The sequence below is a fragment of the Lineus longissimus genome, chromosome 11, assembly GCF_910592395.1.
Source record: "Lineus longissimus chromosome 11, tnLinLong1.2, whole genome shotgun sequence".
Classification (NCBI taxonomy): Eukaryota; Metazoa; Nemertea; class Pilidiophora; order Heteronemertea; family Lineidae; genus Lineus; species Lineus longissimus.
The window spans coordinates 5,799,960-5,816,322 of NC_088318.1; the positions used below are offsets into that span (position 1 = coordinate 5,799,960).

The 16,363-nt window shown below is 43.2% G+C and overlaps 1 protein-coding gene across 1 annotated transcript; it reads left to right on the forward strand.

Annotated features, from left to right (window-relative positions):
- The first annotated feature begins 5,830 nt into the window (after positions 1–5,830).
- On the forward strand, positions 5,831–6,490 carry LOC135496099 (piggyBac transposable element-derived protein 4-like). The gene has a single exon (XM_064785233.1). It carries the CDS (start codon positions 5,831–5,833, stop codon positions 6,488–6,490), a length of 660 nt encoding a protein of 219 aa, XP_064641303.1.
- The last annotated feature ends 9,873 nt before the right edge of the window (positions 6,491–16,363 follow it).

The following is a 16,363-nucleotide window of genomic DNA, read 5'->3' on the forward strand; positions in this document are numbered from 1 at the left end:
ATGTTACTCCACCAATGGAAGAGGCAAAGGGGTCTCAGATGTCAAGCACATGTTATTCGATGAAAGAGGGTCACCCTAGCAAAGGTCGACCTCACTTTCAACTAGTACCCGTATTTGTCTCCACAAATGGGAGATCGCTACCAGCCGTGGCAATGTTAGACTCAGCTAGCCAATTGACAATAATCCATCAATCTTTAGCGAAGGAACTTTGTCTCAAGGGAGAGAAACAGGACCTCACCATAAATACTATGAACTCCACTGCAGTTATGAACTCTCAGCTTGTCTCATTCAAAATCAAGTCTCAAAATCTTGGAAACACCAAATCTAGCGCAAGCATGCACATCAATGGTGCCTATGCTTTGGACATTCGAGCGTTTCAGTGTACCACTCAAATGTGTTGCCCAGAATGACAGCATTGCAAGGATTTGGGCCTCCCTGCTAAAATTGAACCTGGTGATGTGAAAATATTGATAGGAATAGACAATCCCGATGCTCATGTGCAACTTGAGGTTAGATGCGGCTTACCAGATCAACCCATCGCAGTCCGTACTAATCTTGGTTGGTCTCTCATGGGAGTAGATGGGCATCATGACTCTAAATTTGATCCACTCTCTGTGAATAGACTATTTCTAGAAGAGCACCAGCAAATGCAGGAATTTTGGAGCACTGAATCATTTGGTGTTAGCCATAACTGTACCAAACCAACGTCAACTGAAGACAGACAAGCACAGAAAATATTGGAGGAGACTACTACTATGATCGATGGCCATTACCAAGTCACAATGCTATGGAGGGACCCAGAGTCAACCCTGCCAAACAACTTGCCTGCAGCTCAACGTCGATTTGATCTTCTCATGAAACGCTTCAATCAGGACCCCGATTATGCTAGATTGTATCATGAGACTTTGAAAGGTTATGTGTCACAGGGATATGCTCGTATGCTGTCGCCTGAGGAAGCTGCTACCTCGTCACCGCGAACCTGGTACTTGCCTCATCACGGGGTAACCAATCCAAACAAGCCGGGTAAAGTTCGAGTTGTGTTTGATGCCGCTGCATCATATAGGGGCCACTCGCTAAATGGAGTGCTCATGTCCGGCCCTGACTTGCTGAACAGTCTCTTTGGTGTATTGCAGCGTTTTCGTCTCTACCAGGTAGCGTTAATCACTGATATCCGTGCGATGTATCACCAGGTCCATGTGCCGCCAATGGATGCTGATTCTCTGCGATTTCTATTCAAGGAAAATCTGGGACAACCAGGACCCCCAGATACATACCAAATGCTGTCTCATATATTTGGTGCTACTGACTCCCCAGCCTGTGCACTATACGCGCTTAAACGTACAGCAAAGGACAATACGTACAGCAAACGTACAGCAAATGACTTTAGTCAGGCTGCTGTGGAGACCATATTGCATGATACCTATATGGATGATGTGGCCAAGTCTCTGCCTGATGTCCCTTTGACAATTACAACTGCCAAAGAGGTGGATCAACTCCTGTCTAGAGGGGGATTTGGGTCACATGAATGGTTGTCAAATAGCAGAGAAGTAATGACAGCTTTAGATAGTTTGGAGTTTGCAATCCGCGATGTTAGCTTCAATCATGATGAACATCCCATCCAAAGAACTTTAGGAGTGTGTTGGGATGTCCAGGACGATGTTTTTGTATTTGTTTGTCAGCCCAAGGACAATCCTATGACCAAACGGGGCCTTGTTAGCACAATGAGTTCGGTATTTGACCCCTGTGGTTACATAACACCTTTTACAGTTCGGGCAAAGCTGTTGGCCCAGGAGCTATGGAGGGAAGGATTAGGTTGGGACCAACCCCTGCCTGAAGGACTCTTGCAAAAATGGTCCATATGGTTAGCTAAACTGGTAAATTTGACCGTCTTCAAATTGCCTAGGCACCACCCAAATTTCTCTCCAACCGTCAAGGATGTTGAACTTCACATATTCAGCGACGCGTCTGAAATTGCCTTTGCCGCTGTGGCCTACTTACGCTATCAAATCGAGGATGGAATCATTGTGTGCTCATTTCTGTCATCAAAATCGCGTGTAGCACCGCTGAAAATTCTTTCCATTCCAAGACTTGAGTTACAGGGAGCTCTGCTAGCCGCCCGCCTAGGAAAAACCTTGGAGGATGAACTGAAATTGCGCATTGACAGAAAAATTCATTGGACTGACTCAGAAATAGTCCTGAAGTATCTCAACAATGGGGCAAAACGCTTCAAGCCTTTTGGGGCTAATAGGGTCGCGGAGATATTGGATATAACAGATGGGCCGGATTGGCGTCATGTCGCTACCAATCTGAACCCAGCGGACTGCAGTACAAGAGGCTTGCCCGTTAAATCACTAACACCAGAAAGCTTGTGGTTCCAGGGCCCAAATTTCCTAAGGGAAGCTGAAGAAAATTGGCCCAACTCTGATATTGAGCCATCACATGACCTTGACCCTGAGGATCCAGAGGTAAAAAAGTCAGAGACATTGCGTGCCGCTATGTACAACCTTGCAGTAGATCAACCTGAGAAAACGGACCAGCCAGGCCCACAGTATGATCTCACCCCGTTTTGAAACCACTGTTACGCCGAACAGCCTGGATTCAACGTGCCTTGCGTAACTTTGCCTCCGCTGTTCCCCGCCTGGGACATCACATTTGCAAGGAACCTGAAATCACCGCTCAAGAATACGAAGACGCCACGTTACATTGGGTCAGAGCAGCTCAGCATGACACATATAGCAAGGAAGTGGACAGTCTAAAACGTGAGGACCCCCTGAGCCCCAAAAGCCAGCTCTTCAATTTGATGCCATTTTATGATGTGGACAGTCAATGCATTAGAGTGGGGGGACGACTCCAGAAAGCACCAATGCCAGGGGATGCTAAGTTCCAGATTATTTTGCCTGCCATGCATCATGTCACTCGTCTTATTGCTGCGGACATTCACAACAAACTGTGGCATGGAGGGCAAGAACATATCATTGCCGAAATGAGACAACAGTATTGGCCATTTAAAGCCAGGATGGTAGCCAAACGGGCTATCAATGGATGTTTTTTCTGTTACCTGCGAAAAGTGAGGCCTCGGATATAATAAGGATCAGATATAATAAGGATCGTAACAATTTGCTATGTTATACTGGTATTATTATTCAGTTTCTTGGAATGGGTACAACTTTGTATACTTTCAGAAAACCGTCGTCATTGTTGCTGTACGTCACTGCATGTCGATGTTGTATGCCATCAATAAACGGTCCTAGACGTCACTTGAATCTTCGGCTCTCTATCTCCCACAGATGCCCACAGGAGTTACCTACTACTCCGGCAAAGTATTTTACAGGAGTTTACGGGAGCTGGAGTGATCACTCCCATCTCTTTAAAATGTAGTCTGAACAGCTTTGACTTTTTTTTCAGCCTAAGAAACTGAAAGGTGTCATGCAGAAGAAGAAAACGCAGGCATATACTATTCTATACATAATAACAGATGCCCCTGGCGCCGTAATCAACAATGCCTTCATAGGATTCGGCACCACCTGGATCGACCTGGGAGTTGATACTATTGAGCATGCGGTCTTCTCCTTCATTGCCTTATTTCATGTACTCGACTGTTGCTACCCTCTCTGTGTTTCACAGATCCTTGGTCTCATACAAGAACTATGTTTCGGTTTGGAGGACAACCTCGAAAAACTGCCGAAATACTCCAAGATGAAAAAGGACTTGGACACTGTGGTTGTTTGATGTGCTTCTGTGCATAAATGAACATGAATGGTCGGTCGCCTTAGAAGTCCTTTTTCATCTTGGAGTATTTCGACAGTACTAATTTCCTCACATCAGTTCATCATTTTTAGTTGATATGAGTATTAATCATGTGATCATTCATGTTCATTCACAAAAATACTGGGGTATCGACTAGGAGCCATCATAGGTTATCCTGATGTTTCGGCAGTACCATTATTGATAGGGTCCTAAGGTAGGCCTACTATCAATTATCATAGCGCCTGTCCCCGATGCCCTTTTTGGAGATTGATCTGGCCAGTGATGGGCCCCTTCGATAGTGGTATTGCCAAATACTGTCTGCGTACTTATTAGCCGCTCCTATAGCAAATTATCCAGTAATTAAAGTCGGTGTATGGAAGATTTTGTATGTGTACAGTGTGATGCACATTTACGTTGTTCACTGGTCAGACTTGGTCGCCTGTCTCCTGTGTTCTTACTTCCTTCATGAAACACTGCTGTGGTCAATCTGATTGAATAGTAGGGCCTATTGCTAACACTGCCACTGGATAGAAAACATTTGACAAGGACTGTTGCAATAATATATTCATCACCGAAGCCCTATTCTATTTTGTTTCACTACTCTTCTTGCACTCATTATATTATTCCTCAATTTTTGAAGAGATCACTTCATTGTTTTGAATCAAAATGAAATATTTTGTGCCAGGTGGTGTATCATTTGGTGTGCTTTGTTTAAAATAGTTTTAATTAGTCATTGTCAGCTTAGTCACTGGTAATTCTGTTAATCTGTTAACTTGCTGGGAGTGTTTCCATTTCCAAGGATTTGTTTTGCTGAACCGAGTGTTGTGTTCTGACTGTGTAATCTGTAGTACAATTACTTGTAGTACAATTTGACGTTTTGGTCCATGTGACAACCAAGGCGTTGACAGAGTGGAATTGTGTTAATTAGAGTCGATGATTGTTCTGTAGGGATGAGAATCATCAACGTGTTCAAAGACTTCTTGTGTTTTTGTCAGCCTCTCTGGGTCTTCCTGGTAGGTGCTGGTAGGGACTAGTGAAAAATAGTACCTGTCTGGAAACCTATTAAAAGGGCCAGTATCCCAAATGTCAGGAAGCTTCCTGAGGCAAGATAACATGTACATGTCAGTTTATTTTTGTATTTTGAAATAAAAATTGTAAAAAGAGAGATAATCTTTGTTTTTAAAATGTTCAGAAAACCCCATGTTTTCAGGAACAGGTTCTGAAATACTAGAACATGTTCTTTTGACTTGAGAACGTGTTCTGGAACGTGTCCCATTGTAGAACGTGTTCCTTGGTAGAACACCTTGTATTGTGAACGTGTTCTAGGACTAGAACACCAGAAATATGAAGAACATGTTCTCAGAACGTGTTCAAAAAATGGGTTCAAATCGAGGTGTTCTGATTTTGAACATGTTCTAGGTGTTCTCACTTTTTACAGTGTACATGGTTGGGGCTTCTGATTTAGACTCAAATGATGATGTTGACAGTCAGGTAGGAAGTGATAATGTTATACATGACGACTCCAGTGATGATGGTGGGAACGATGCCCAACCACGTGTTTGGAGGTTCAATGGGCAGGGAAGGCCAACGTTTGATTTTACTGGTGATCATGGCATCAAAGTGAATGTTGATGACCCCCAGAACCCCATGCACTGGTTTGAAGTGTATTTTGATGACCAGATAGTGGACCATATTGTGGAGCAGACAAACTTATTTGCTACACGGTATCTTCAGGAGAAAGGGCCTACCCTAAAACGTAGAGCTGTAGCTAAGAAATGGGTTCCCACCAATTCAGCTGAGATGAGGACCTATTTTGCACTGTTGTTCCTGAAAGGGGTGGTTCACAAGCCCACAAATAGAATGTACTTCTCCAAGAAAGAAACTACGGTTACCCCCATTTTTGCCAAGACAATTCAGAGGGAGAGGTTTGATTTGCAAGTTCCTGCACTTTTCGGACAACGAACAAAGGGATCCTGATGTGCCCAATAAACTGTACAAACTGTTACCCATTTTGAACCATCTGAAGGAGAAATTTTCTTCAGTCTACATACCAGAACGTGACGTGGCAGTAGACGAGAGCCTTATGTTATGGAAAGGGAGACTTTCCTGGAAACAGTATATTCCTTCCAAGCGTGCCCGTTACGAAATCAAGTCTTTTGAGATATGTGAATCCTCTTCTGGTTATATTTGGGACTTCTTTGTGTACACTGGGAAGGACACAGAATACAGGCAGGAGTACAGGCAGATGGACTCCATGGGTGCTAAAGTGGTCCTTACTCTGGCACACAATCTTCTTGGCAAGGGGTACACGGTGAACATGGACAACTTTTTTAGCGCCCCTCAGCTGTATGATAAACTTTGTGAGAGCAACACTGATGCTGTTGGCACACTCAGGGCTAATAGAAAGGAAGTACCCAAGCAACTGACTGGAAAGAGACTGAAAAAGGGGGAAATCGCTGCACTGTACTGTGGTAAGCTGATGGCCCTAAAGTGGAAGGATAAGAAGGACGTGCACATGTTGAGTACCTATCATGATGCCAGGACTGTAGAGATCCCTGCCAGAAGGGCACAGGAGGCTAAAGTCAAGCCTAAGGTCTGTTGTGATTACAATAACACCATGGGTGGAGTGGACTTGATTGATGCATACTTGCATGCCTACCCTTCAGCTAGAAAGCGCTTGAAGAAATATTACAAAAAGCAGTTCAGACATCTTCTTGACATGGCGGCCCTCAACATTCCATAATAGACCGTGAGAGAAGCAATGTGCCCAAAAATTTTGCATATTTAGTTCACTTCTGGTGATAAATAACTATATTTTGTGCTTGAAAAAAAGAAGACATGGTTTGGGTCAGTTTTCGAGGCAATTTCCATGTGCTCTCAAAGTTTCTTTGTTTTCCCGATTAGACTTCAAATCTCGACTTCTTTTACCTAAAGTTTGCATTGGTAAGCTAAAAACTAAGCTCCAACAATACCCCATATCTATCTCTCTTTTACCTTTTACAAACATGACGAAGTCGGCTACATAAACAAATAAATCATCCCCGTAAAACGGGATGATGAATTTGACCCAGGCCGGCTGGAGCACATTTTCCTTTGTTGTGGTTTGTGGTGTGGTTTGTCCAATAATAGACCAGGGCCTACACCGAGTAACCAAGAAGTGTATTTAAATTTGGTTGCTATAGGCCTACTAGCCGAGCCAGCACTGCTGATGAAGCTGATAAAGCACTGTACGGTATAAGACAGTATGATGCCTTCAACTGCACCGATATGTAAACCATACATATGTAGTACATGTATTGTATGTACTACATACAGAGAACTCCCAACAAATACAGGGTGTCTCGCATACAGGCCGGTGTCCCACTGCCAACCCTCAAGAATAAGAAGTCTAGAGGCAAGGTCTTCTCATGGAAGTAGCCTATTATGGTCTTCTGTAAGCTGGGTCCTGTTTGTGTCCGTTTCAGTTTCGAAATTATACAGGGTGTCTCATTGGCAACTAATGAAAAATGTTCCAAAAAAATACTGCCTACCAGAGCATTCCTACAGTCTTCGGCAGAAGTTAAAACTACATTTCAAGAATTTGCCTCCAGTAAGTGTTGCGCATGCACATTGAATAGTATAAACCAAGGTAACTAAGGTATAAATCAGGAAATTACGTTTCAACTTCTACTGATCACAGCGCTGATTCATGGATTCAATTCAATGTCCCCAAAGTAATTTTGCCCAGATTGTCATCATGCTCACTATCCACTTCATTTCATTCCCCAGGTCAACATTTTCCAAGCCATTCTGCTGACTTCATTGAATCAACACAAGTATACCACCAGTACATCAACAAATCAAGCTAACCTATACACGTAAGTAAACTATCATCAGAGGATGAAATTTAAGGGAAAAAGTTTCTTTTATTGTCAAAATACAAATCTCATGATTTGAGATGTAAACTATCACCATTTGTTAACCAATTGATGTGGTTACAGAGTAAAAAACATTCCAGGAGGCGTCATTTAATCTTGACGCAAGGGCCCAACGCGCCGCGTAGCGGCAAAAAAGCGAAGCTGGCGAAACATTTATAACGGGTCACCGTCACTTATTATTGGACTTATAGCGCATTTACGGGGTTGCAACTATTTTGCTTTATAGTGTCACCAGGAAAGAAAAGCATGCGACCTAACGCCGATCTATTTGTATAAAGTGATAATTGGAAGGTATATAGTAGGAAATATCAATAAAATAATCATTCCATGTCGTCTTTTGAGGGCATTTTTGACTGTAAAAAATATATGTGTACGTCACCGTAGTCTCTGCAATGATAATTTTATCAGAGCAGTCTCGCGCAAGTAGAAGTTCTTTACCTATTAGTTCTTCACTTATTAGTCTCAACGTCTGGCGCAAAGCCAGACGTTTTCCACTACGATTTCACTACGATGTTTGACAAGAAGGAGCAGTGCGTGAGATATGCTAATGAGCAGACTTCCCTCGCTTGAGTTTCTGAAGAATGTTCCATATCGCGCTAAGCTCATCACTGCTGATTATGACAGGCGTGCAACGGTAGGTATCTGCTCCCCAACTTCCACCCTAATACGGTACAATAAGTTACCATTTGATGGGAATGGGACAATGCCCTCACTGTGTATGGAGTCATAGGGATAAGAAGACATTATTCATTAGTGTTGGTACAAGTGATTTTGCCCAAAAAGCATGCGCATTCAAAAAACAAAATATGCAAGGTATCACGTACATGACCATGACGACGTGCAGAAAGTGTACTGGCCAGTGCATACCCTATGGCTATGTACTAGTAAACATGGTAAACATGAACAACATCATTATTCATCGGCAGTTCATTTTACTCCGAGCTTTTCCTGAAACATATAGCCATGATGATTAGGCCTACCATGTACCATGACCATAACAGCACTAGATCATGTAGATGTCAACAAGTTCACATGAACCGTATAATCCCGCATGGCGCATGTGGGGCATGCGTCTAAACCAAAGCCCCAAAATCACTTGTTTTGGTCTATTTCACTTGTGTTTCCCCCCTCTCCCAGTCCATAATACATTTACAGTTTACAATCCCCGATCATGGCCCAACAAAAGGTCATCGGTTGACTAAAGCAACACAACTGTTCAATGGATTTATAGTTGAATGCGATCAAACTACGTCTTTTCAATCGTGGATTGTAAATTTAACCCCATGGGCCTAGGGAAGGCCCTTAACAATACTTTCGACACAGTTATTATCTCCGCTGCCTCCACCATGTTACACACAGTGCTCACTGCTGATTCTAAAATGCGCCACCTAGTCAAAACAGGACATATGTTCTTCTAGGAATATATCTCTTTCCAATATTTCGTCATTCCACTATCGTCATCACCTCATCATACTTTCATTGACATTACAGGCACACATCCACAGAGCACTCTTCAAATCATCTACTCAGTGGTTATCCAACTAGGATTATAAAGGTTCCACACTATTCACGCTTGTACGAGGAATACATTCAATGCTGAATCTAACAACACCCAGTGCCCTTACTCTGTATATTAGTCACTGGAAGATGGCCCATTTCACTCCTTGCTTCTACTTCACCTATAGTCTCATTGCAAACGCCTCAGTTCTATGATATCACATTCACTTTCAGCTGTCATGCAACGCAACAACTGTGCTATCTGCCATCGCACATCAACGAAGAAGTGCAGCCGCCCACATTCCACCTCACGTCTGTCCGACCAGCTGCAATCCTCGAGGACGCCCCACTGTACCACGATTTCACTACGATGTTTGACAAGAAGGAGCAGTGCGCGAGATAGGCTAATGAGCAGACTTCCCTCGCATGAGTTTCGGAAGAATGTTCCATATCGCGCTAAGCTGACCACTGCTGACCATGACAGGCGTGCATTGGACTGGTACAGGTTGGAACTGAACATTGAATATGCTGGTGGTGACACTTTCTGATGAGAAGTTGGTCGTGACTGATGCAGTATCCTTGGACTTGTTCACAGCATCGTTCAATCATTGCTCTCTGAGCTGCCTTGATTCTGTACTTACCCAAATACTAAGACCAAATGCCTGTTGACTGTGCTTTAAGAGAGACTGGCGCCATGCCTAGAGATATGATTGACCCCTATTGGCAAATTTGTATGACTTTATCTTGCCTACCTAGCTGCTGCCTATAGTCTCCCTTTAACTGCGGAACACTTCAAAGTCGATAAAATGCCATGTTCCACCTTTTAATGTGTTCACACCGCCATTTTCAAAATAATCAAGTCAGGACACTGCCTTCTAGTCTCATAATAAATTTTGCTTTCCTCAATAATAACATTTCTTCTTCAATGCTTTCATCATTCCAAACTTCTCCTCCTCTGACTTTTACAGGGGTACAGTCATGGCAATCAAAACCCAAATACTGAGACCAAATGCCTGTTGACTGTGCTTTAAGAGAGACTAGCGCCATGCCTAGTCTCTCTTAAAGCACAGTCAACAGACACCAACCCCCTCAGACTCAGAAACCACAAACGCTCAACCCTTCCTGCTACCTTAATACTTCTGGATGAAAAACATTATGTTCCAAAGTAAACAAATAATGCCAGCAGACCATGGCAAAATATTCATACCAATCAACTCACTTTCTCACTGCCCAACTATCTATCATTCCATATCTTTCAACCTTCTAATCAATTCCATTTATCTTCAGATCCAACTACCGGTACACACACGAACCCACACCATTATCATTCATCCACAGTTTGAGACCTCTAATTAAGTGAAGTAAGTGCAACATCTTCTAACTATCTTCTTTCAGCCTTTCCATTCAAATTCACAATCAAGTCTGTTCAAAAGATATACAGTCCAGCTCAAACATGTCAATTGTAAACAAATCAAACAGTTCAATTGTAAACAACGACTATCACTCCTTTTGAAAGACCCCACTTCAACAATGTCATTACACAGCAACAACAAGAACAACTAACCAAACCAAGGTCCTCTTTTCAATCAAAAATCTTTATGCATTATTCACTTTGTCTTCCTAATTTCTTTTCAGATGGCAACACAACCTTCCCCCCAAAAGTTCCTTACGCCACCAGAAGTTGCTGACGATATCCTTTCCAAACTCAAGGATGAAGACAGAAAGTGACCTTGCTGTTCTTCAGGTAAATGTCGCTGAAAACAAACTTCCAAGGGCAATGAGTAAATTCCAGTCAGCAAGGGAAACGACAGACCATAAATTCAATCATCTGATAATGCAGATGACTGCATTGAAAAAAGAGGTGACATTCCAGTTCATGGCCAAAAAAAACTTGCAAGCAAAAGTGAAACGCCTGGAAAGTCGAGGCTCACCCATGTCGTCCCCTTCCAAATCAGCTGCCAGGGCCTCGATCAAGAAAACCTACTGATCGCCAACACCAACCACCTCAGCTGCATACAACTCCTCTCCAAACATATCAATGGAGCTCGATGACTACACTTTAACGCAATTCCTAGACGAATCCCTAGATGAATCCATGACCAGTACCCCAAAACAGACGACCACTCCAAACGAGAAGCCGGCAGACACGGAAGCAGATCCTAAACCTGAGGCCACACTCGAGTCAGCTCAGCCCAAACCCCAGCCAGATGCCCCCAACGAGCCACAGGCCACAGAAAATAAACAACCAGAACCAAACGCTCATGAAAATCTTACAGAGGAAGAAGCAATGAAAGTGCTCTCTGACGATGAAACTCAATAAATTCTTACAAAAACACTGATTTAGGCCCCACAAGTGTCACAACGTCGAACTTTTTTCAGTGACTCCAGACAGCTAACCATATCAAAACAACTTTCCATCATGCATATCACTTGAAAATCTTCCTACTTATGGCCGCCTACTGACAACAAACTGCTGTAATCTTATATATTTCCTACCCCGGAATAAACCTACATTTTAAATACATACAAATAACGCCATTCTTATGTTATTTGCCATTGAGTGACCAAGCATTCCAAGTATAAGATGACATAATATTTTGGGTTACTTACCACCTCCAGCAATGTACTGTAAACACAGAAATATTCGCGGCCATTTCATTTAAACTTTCGTGAAATTGCAACTTGGCCGTTACTTAATAGTAATTTCAATTACATTTTCTTCTTTGCGACAGTATATTTTAGTGATTATCACTTCAGTAAACTTGAAAATAAAGGAACGCAAATAATTCTGACTTCACAGTACTCCCCCCCCCCCCCCTCCCAATTTTGTCTCAAACCCTGAACGCTTCAATTTTCGGAATTACAGCCAGTACAACAAAGGTAGACAACATCATGCCAACCCCACGTAAAAGACGCCTGGATCATGAAAACACCCGGGACAAAAGGAGAATATCCAGGAGACTCCAACGGCAACAACAGCATGAAACGAACCAAGCACCCAATGAGCCACAACCCGAACCCATTCCAGACCAAGCAGGCAATGAACAACCCGAACCCATTCCACACCATGCAGCCTATGAACAACCTCATCCCATTCAACAACTTCAACCAGAACCCATACCACCAAACCAAATGGGACCACTTCAGCGATTCATTGCCAGACAATTCCCACCACAAGTAGACACTTTCACCATAGGTCCAATGAACACTGTTTGCGACTTTTGCCATTCACTTTGTTTCTCCAAAGAAAACCGCAACTGTTGCCATAATGGGAAAGTTTCACTACCACCTTTGCCACCATATCCACCAGAACTGCAAACACTATTTACGGCTAATAATGCAATGCAAAGAAATATCAATGGAAGAAAGGAGACACTTTTGGTGACATCATCAAGATGTATGTGGATTACGTTTTGAAGTTTAGTAAACCAACCGTTGTCTTTGATGGATACAAGTGTGGATCTTCAACCAAAGACGCAACCCATCAGAGAAGGTCGAAGGGAGCAGTCGGGCCAAAGGTTCTGTTCTCCAGCAACACGTCATTAAAATCCAAGAAAGAGAATTTCTTGGCCAACATTGACAATAAACAAGCGTTCATAGATCTCTTATGCGACAAACTTCAAGAAAAGAACATTAGAACTTTGAATGCTGATGGCGATGCAGACGTTCTCGTGGCAATGACCGGGATCGAGTGTGCCAAAATGGGTGCAACCCACGTTATTGGCGAGGACACTGACATTTTGGTTCTTCTCGTACACCATGCCAAAGCAGACCTCTACAGTCTTATCTACAGATCCGACAAACCAAAGCAAGACAAGACTGCTGGTCATTGGGATGTCAACCAACTCCGAACAGGTTTGGGTGATTGTGTTGCTTGCCATCTACCCTTCATCCATGCAATAGCTTGCTGTTATACAACGTCACGCTTGTTTGGGATAGGCAAGGGTGTTCCTCTCCAAAAGATGCAGTCGGCTACCCATTTCAAAAGGCACGCTGCAGACTTTTGTAGAGCAACCACGAAGGAGGACATTCAGCTTGCTGGAGAAAAGGCTCTGGTTTGTCTGTATGGTGGAAAGGAACAGGACACATTGGAAACACTGTGGCTTCAGAAATTCCGTGACAAAGTGGCCAAAAGTGCTGCTTGTGTGCAAATACAAGGTTTACCACCTACATCAGATGCAGCAAAGTATCATAGTTTTCGTGTTTTCCATCAGGTCAAGGCGTGGATGGGGGAGGAAGCCAGAGAGAGCATGAAACCGGAAGATTTGGGGTGGAAACTCGACAATGACAGACTAGTGCCATGGACTATGGACTTGCCACCTGCTCCACCTTCTATACTGAAGATAATTCGATGCCAGTGTCAAGGAGACTGCATAATTTCCCAGTGGTTCATTGCCTGCACTGATTATGCAATACTACGTCATGGGGGCGTCATATAAAGTTTTTGGCATCAAATGTAAACTCTTTGGTATCACTTTTCTAATTACTTCTACTATTATATGGGTCTAACATTAATATTTAGAGTTGATGTCATTATGACGTCATCATAAGTACTGATTATGCAATACTACGTCATGGTGACGTCATAGAATGTTTTAACATCAAATATCAACTCCTTGGTATCACTTTCCTATCTACTTATAATACATTATATGGGTCTAAAACCAACAGTATTGGAGAAATTGAGCCCTCAAAGTGAATTTTGGCGGCCATCTTTAATTAGGCTAATTAGACCCTTTCCCGGGGTCGGATTTTGGTGGATTTTATATATATACAATCCTGAGAACCTATAGAATCAGAATCAGCAAACAGAAATTCTTTTCCAATTTCTTCTAGGTTGAATACTAAATTGACTGGACTACCGGTAATCCGCCATGTTTTCATTTCATCCTGGTCTCAAATGATCACGGAGATTGCCGACTATCAACGAGACATAATCATATGCAACCAGGTTACCTAATTTATCCATGAGGGGTCAATATCTGAAGGGAATCAAAGCGTATTTCCCAGCAACTAAAAACGCTATCGACGAACCTGATTGGTTCTCATCTGATATGACGTCAACGGGGATACCAGGCATGCTCTAACGGCGCTTTGATTGGTCAGAAAATTAAATGCCCTCCCACAATCCTTTGTGTGCGCATGTGCAGAGCCTATATCCGACTGTAAACAAACTTTGCGTTTTTGAGTCGTCATCAGCTGTTTTTGCTAACAAAACCATTCTCACAAGCTAATTTTCGGATCAAAATCAATTCATAGAGTGATGGGAAAACGAAAGCAAGCTACCAAAGCTTCGTTTAGCGGTAAAAGGCGCCGGAATGTTGAGACTAGGGGTAGAAAACCCAAGACAAATTTTCAAAATGAAAATACAGACACTGCTGATGTTGACACTGCTGGGACCTGTGATGCCACTATGGATGCTGCGACTACCCCAGAACCTGTTTCTTCTACATCAGGGGCCGCTACCCCAGCCCTTGTTACTCCTATTCCTGTTGAAGATTCATCAGATTCCGATGCAGAGGAAGTCATCAGTGCAACTAAGAGGAAACTGACTTTCTATGGTGCCCCTGTAGATCAGCTTCTCACTGCAATGGTAGGCCCCAAACCCAAGCCAAAGGGTAGGGAGTATTGCATTGTTCAGCTGGCCCAGCTACAGAAACTTCTTGATAAGTGCAACGTTAGGTGTAATGCATGCCAAAAGAAGCATCTGCAGCACAAAATGGACTTGGAAACGGGAAGATGCTTAGGCTATGCAACACAGCTTCGTATTTTCTGCAGCAACTGCTCCAATGTCAAGGCCGAAGAATGGACCAGTCCTCAACTTCTCAACATCGAACCTAATTCTAGTAGATCTCCGTATGAAATAAATCGTAGGGCTGTCTTGGCAGCGCATGAAATTGGCATCACCAGTACACAGCTTAACAAATTGACAGGGGTCATGAACATTTACGGTGGTCTGCAACGTAAAACATTCACTGGAATTTCATCTTCTTCTGTTCATACTTCCATCCGTAACTCTAACTCATTGGATGTTTTGACGGAAGCCTGTCTCGCGGTTAGAAATCTCTACATCGGATTGGACCCGAGTTTGGAGGGCCAAGATGTTTTGGACATTGCAGTAAGCTTTGACGGTTCATGGCAAAAAAGAGGACACACATCTAAATATGGAGTGGGTTTTGTCATCGAGATTCTGAGTGGGCTGATTCTGGACTATCATGTCTGTTGTAAATATTACGCTCAGTGTGAATTGGTGGGGAAAAAAATCGAGGATGAGGAGGATCGGAAGATATGGCAGGAGGCACACGCTGACGACTGTGACATAAACTATGAAGGGGCTTCTGGAAACATGGAGTCTCACATTGCCCTCACTCTATGGGGCCGGTCTGTGGAATCTTGTGGTTTGAGATACACCGAAATGATTGGTGATGGGGATTCAAGTACTTTGAAAACTCTAAATGACAATCAGGTCTATGGGGAGGGGGTACAGGTAACTAAAGAAGAGTGCATAAATCATGTCCACAAGCGCATGTACAGTGGTCTTGATAATCTGACAAGTGCTGCAAAACAAAAGCAGGTTGCATATCGTGGACGGAATCGGATGACTGGAGACAGGATGAAGCGATGGAGTAACTACTATCGGAATGCGCTTGTGAAAAATAGTCCAGACATTGAAAAAATGAGGAATGCAGTGTAGGCAATTCTGTTTCACACTGTGTCGTCAATGGAGGATCCCCATCACAGTCATTGCGGCAATAGTTGGTGTTGGTATAAGATAGCTCAAAAGGAGGGTAGACCTTTTGATGAAGTGAGCAAGAAGAAGGAGATTGATCCTCCATTGCCTACAGAAATAGGGGAGTTGGTTCTACCTCTCTTCAAACGCCTTTCTGATCCGGAGTTGTTGAAAAGGTGCACGGGGAATCAGACGCAAAATGCGAATGAATCCCTTCATGCTGTCATTTGGAGTCGAGTTCCCAAGGTCAAATTTGCAAGAAGAAAAACTGTAGTCTGGTGTGTCCCTTGGTGTAGGACAGTGGAACAAAGGGGCCTCCAGTATCTTAGATACCTTGGAACATCTTGGGATAGCTCCCGGTTCAATAGCAGCACATTCTGCTCAAAAGACTGACACTTTCCGCATCAAAAAAGCCCAAAAGGAGGCACAGACACTCTCAAAAGCAGCCAAAAAGGCCAGAAAGCGTGAAAAG

Coding starts and splice junctions, on each gene's coding strand:
- LOC135496099 (XM_064785233.1), top strand. CDS start 5,831: ATGTTATGGAAAGGGAGACTTTCCTGGAAACAGTATATTCCTTCCAAG.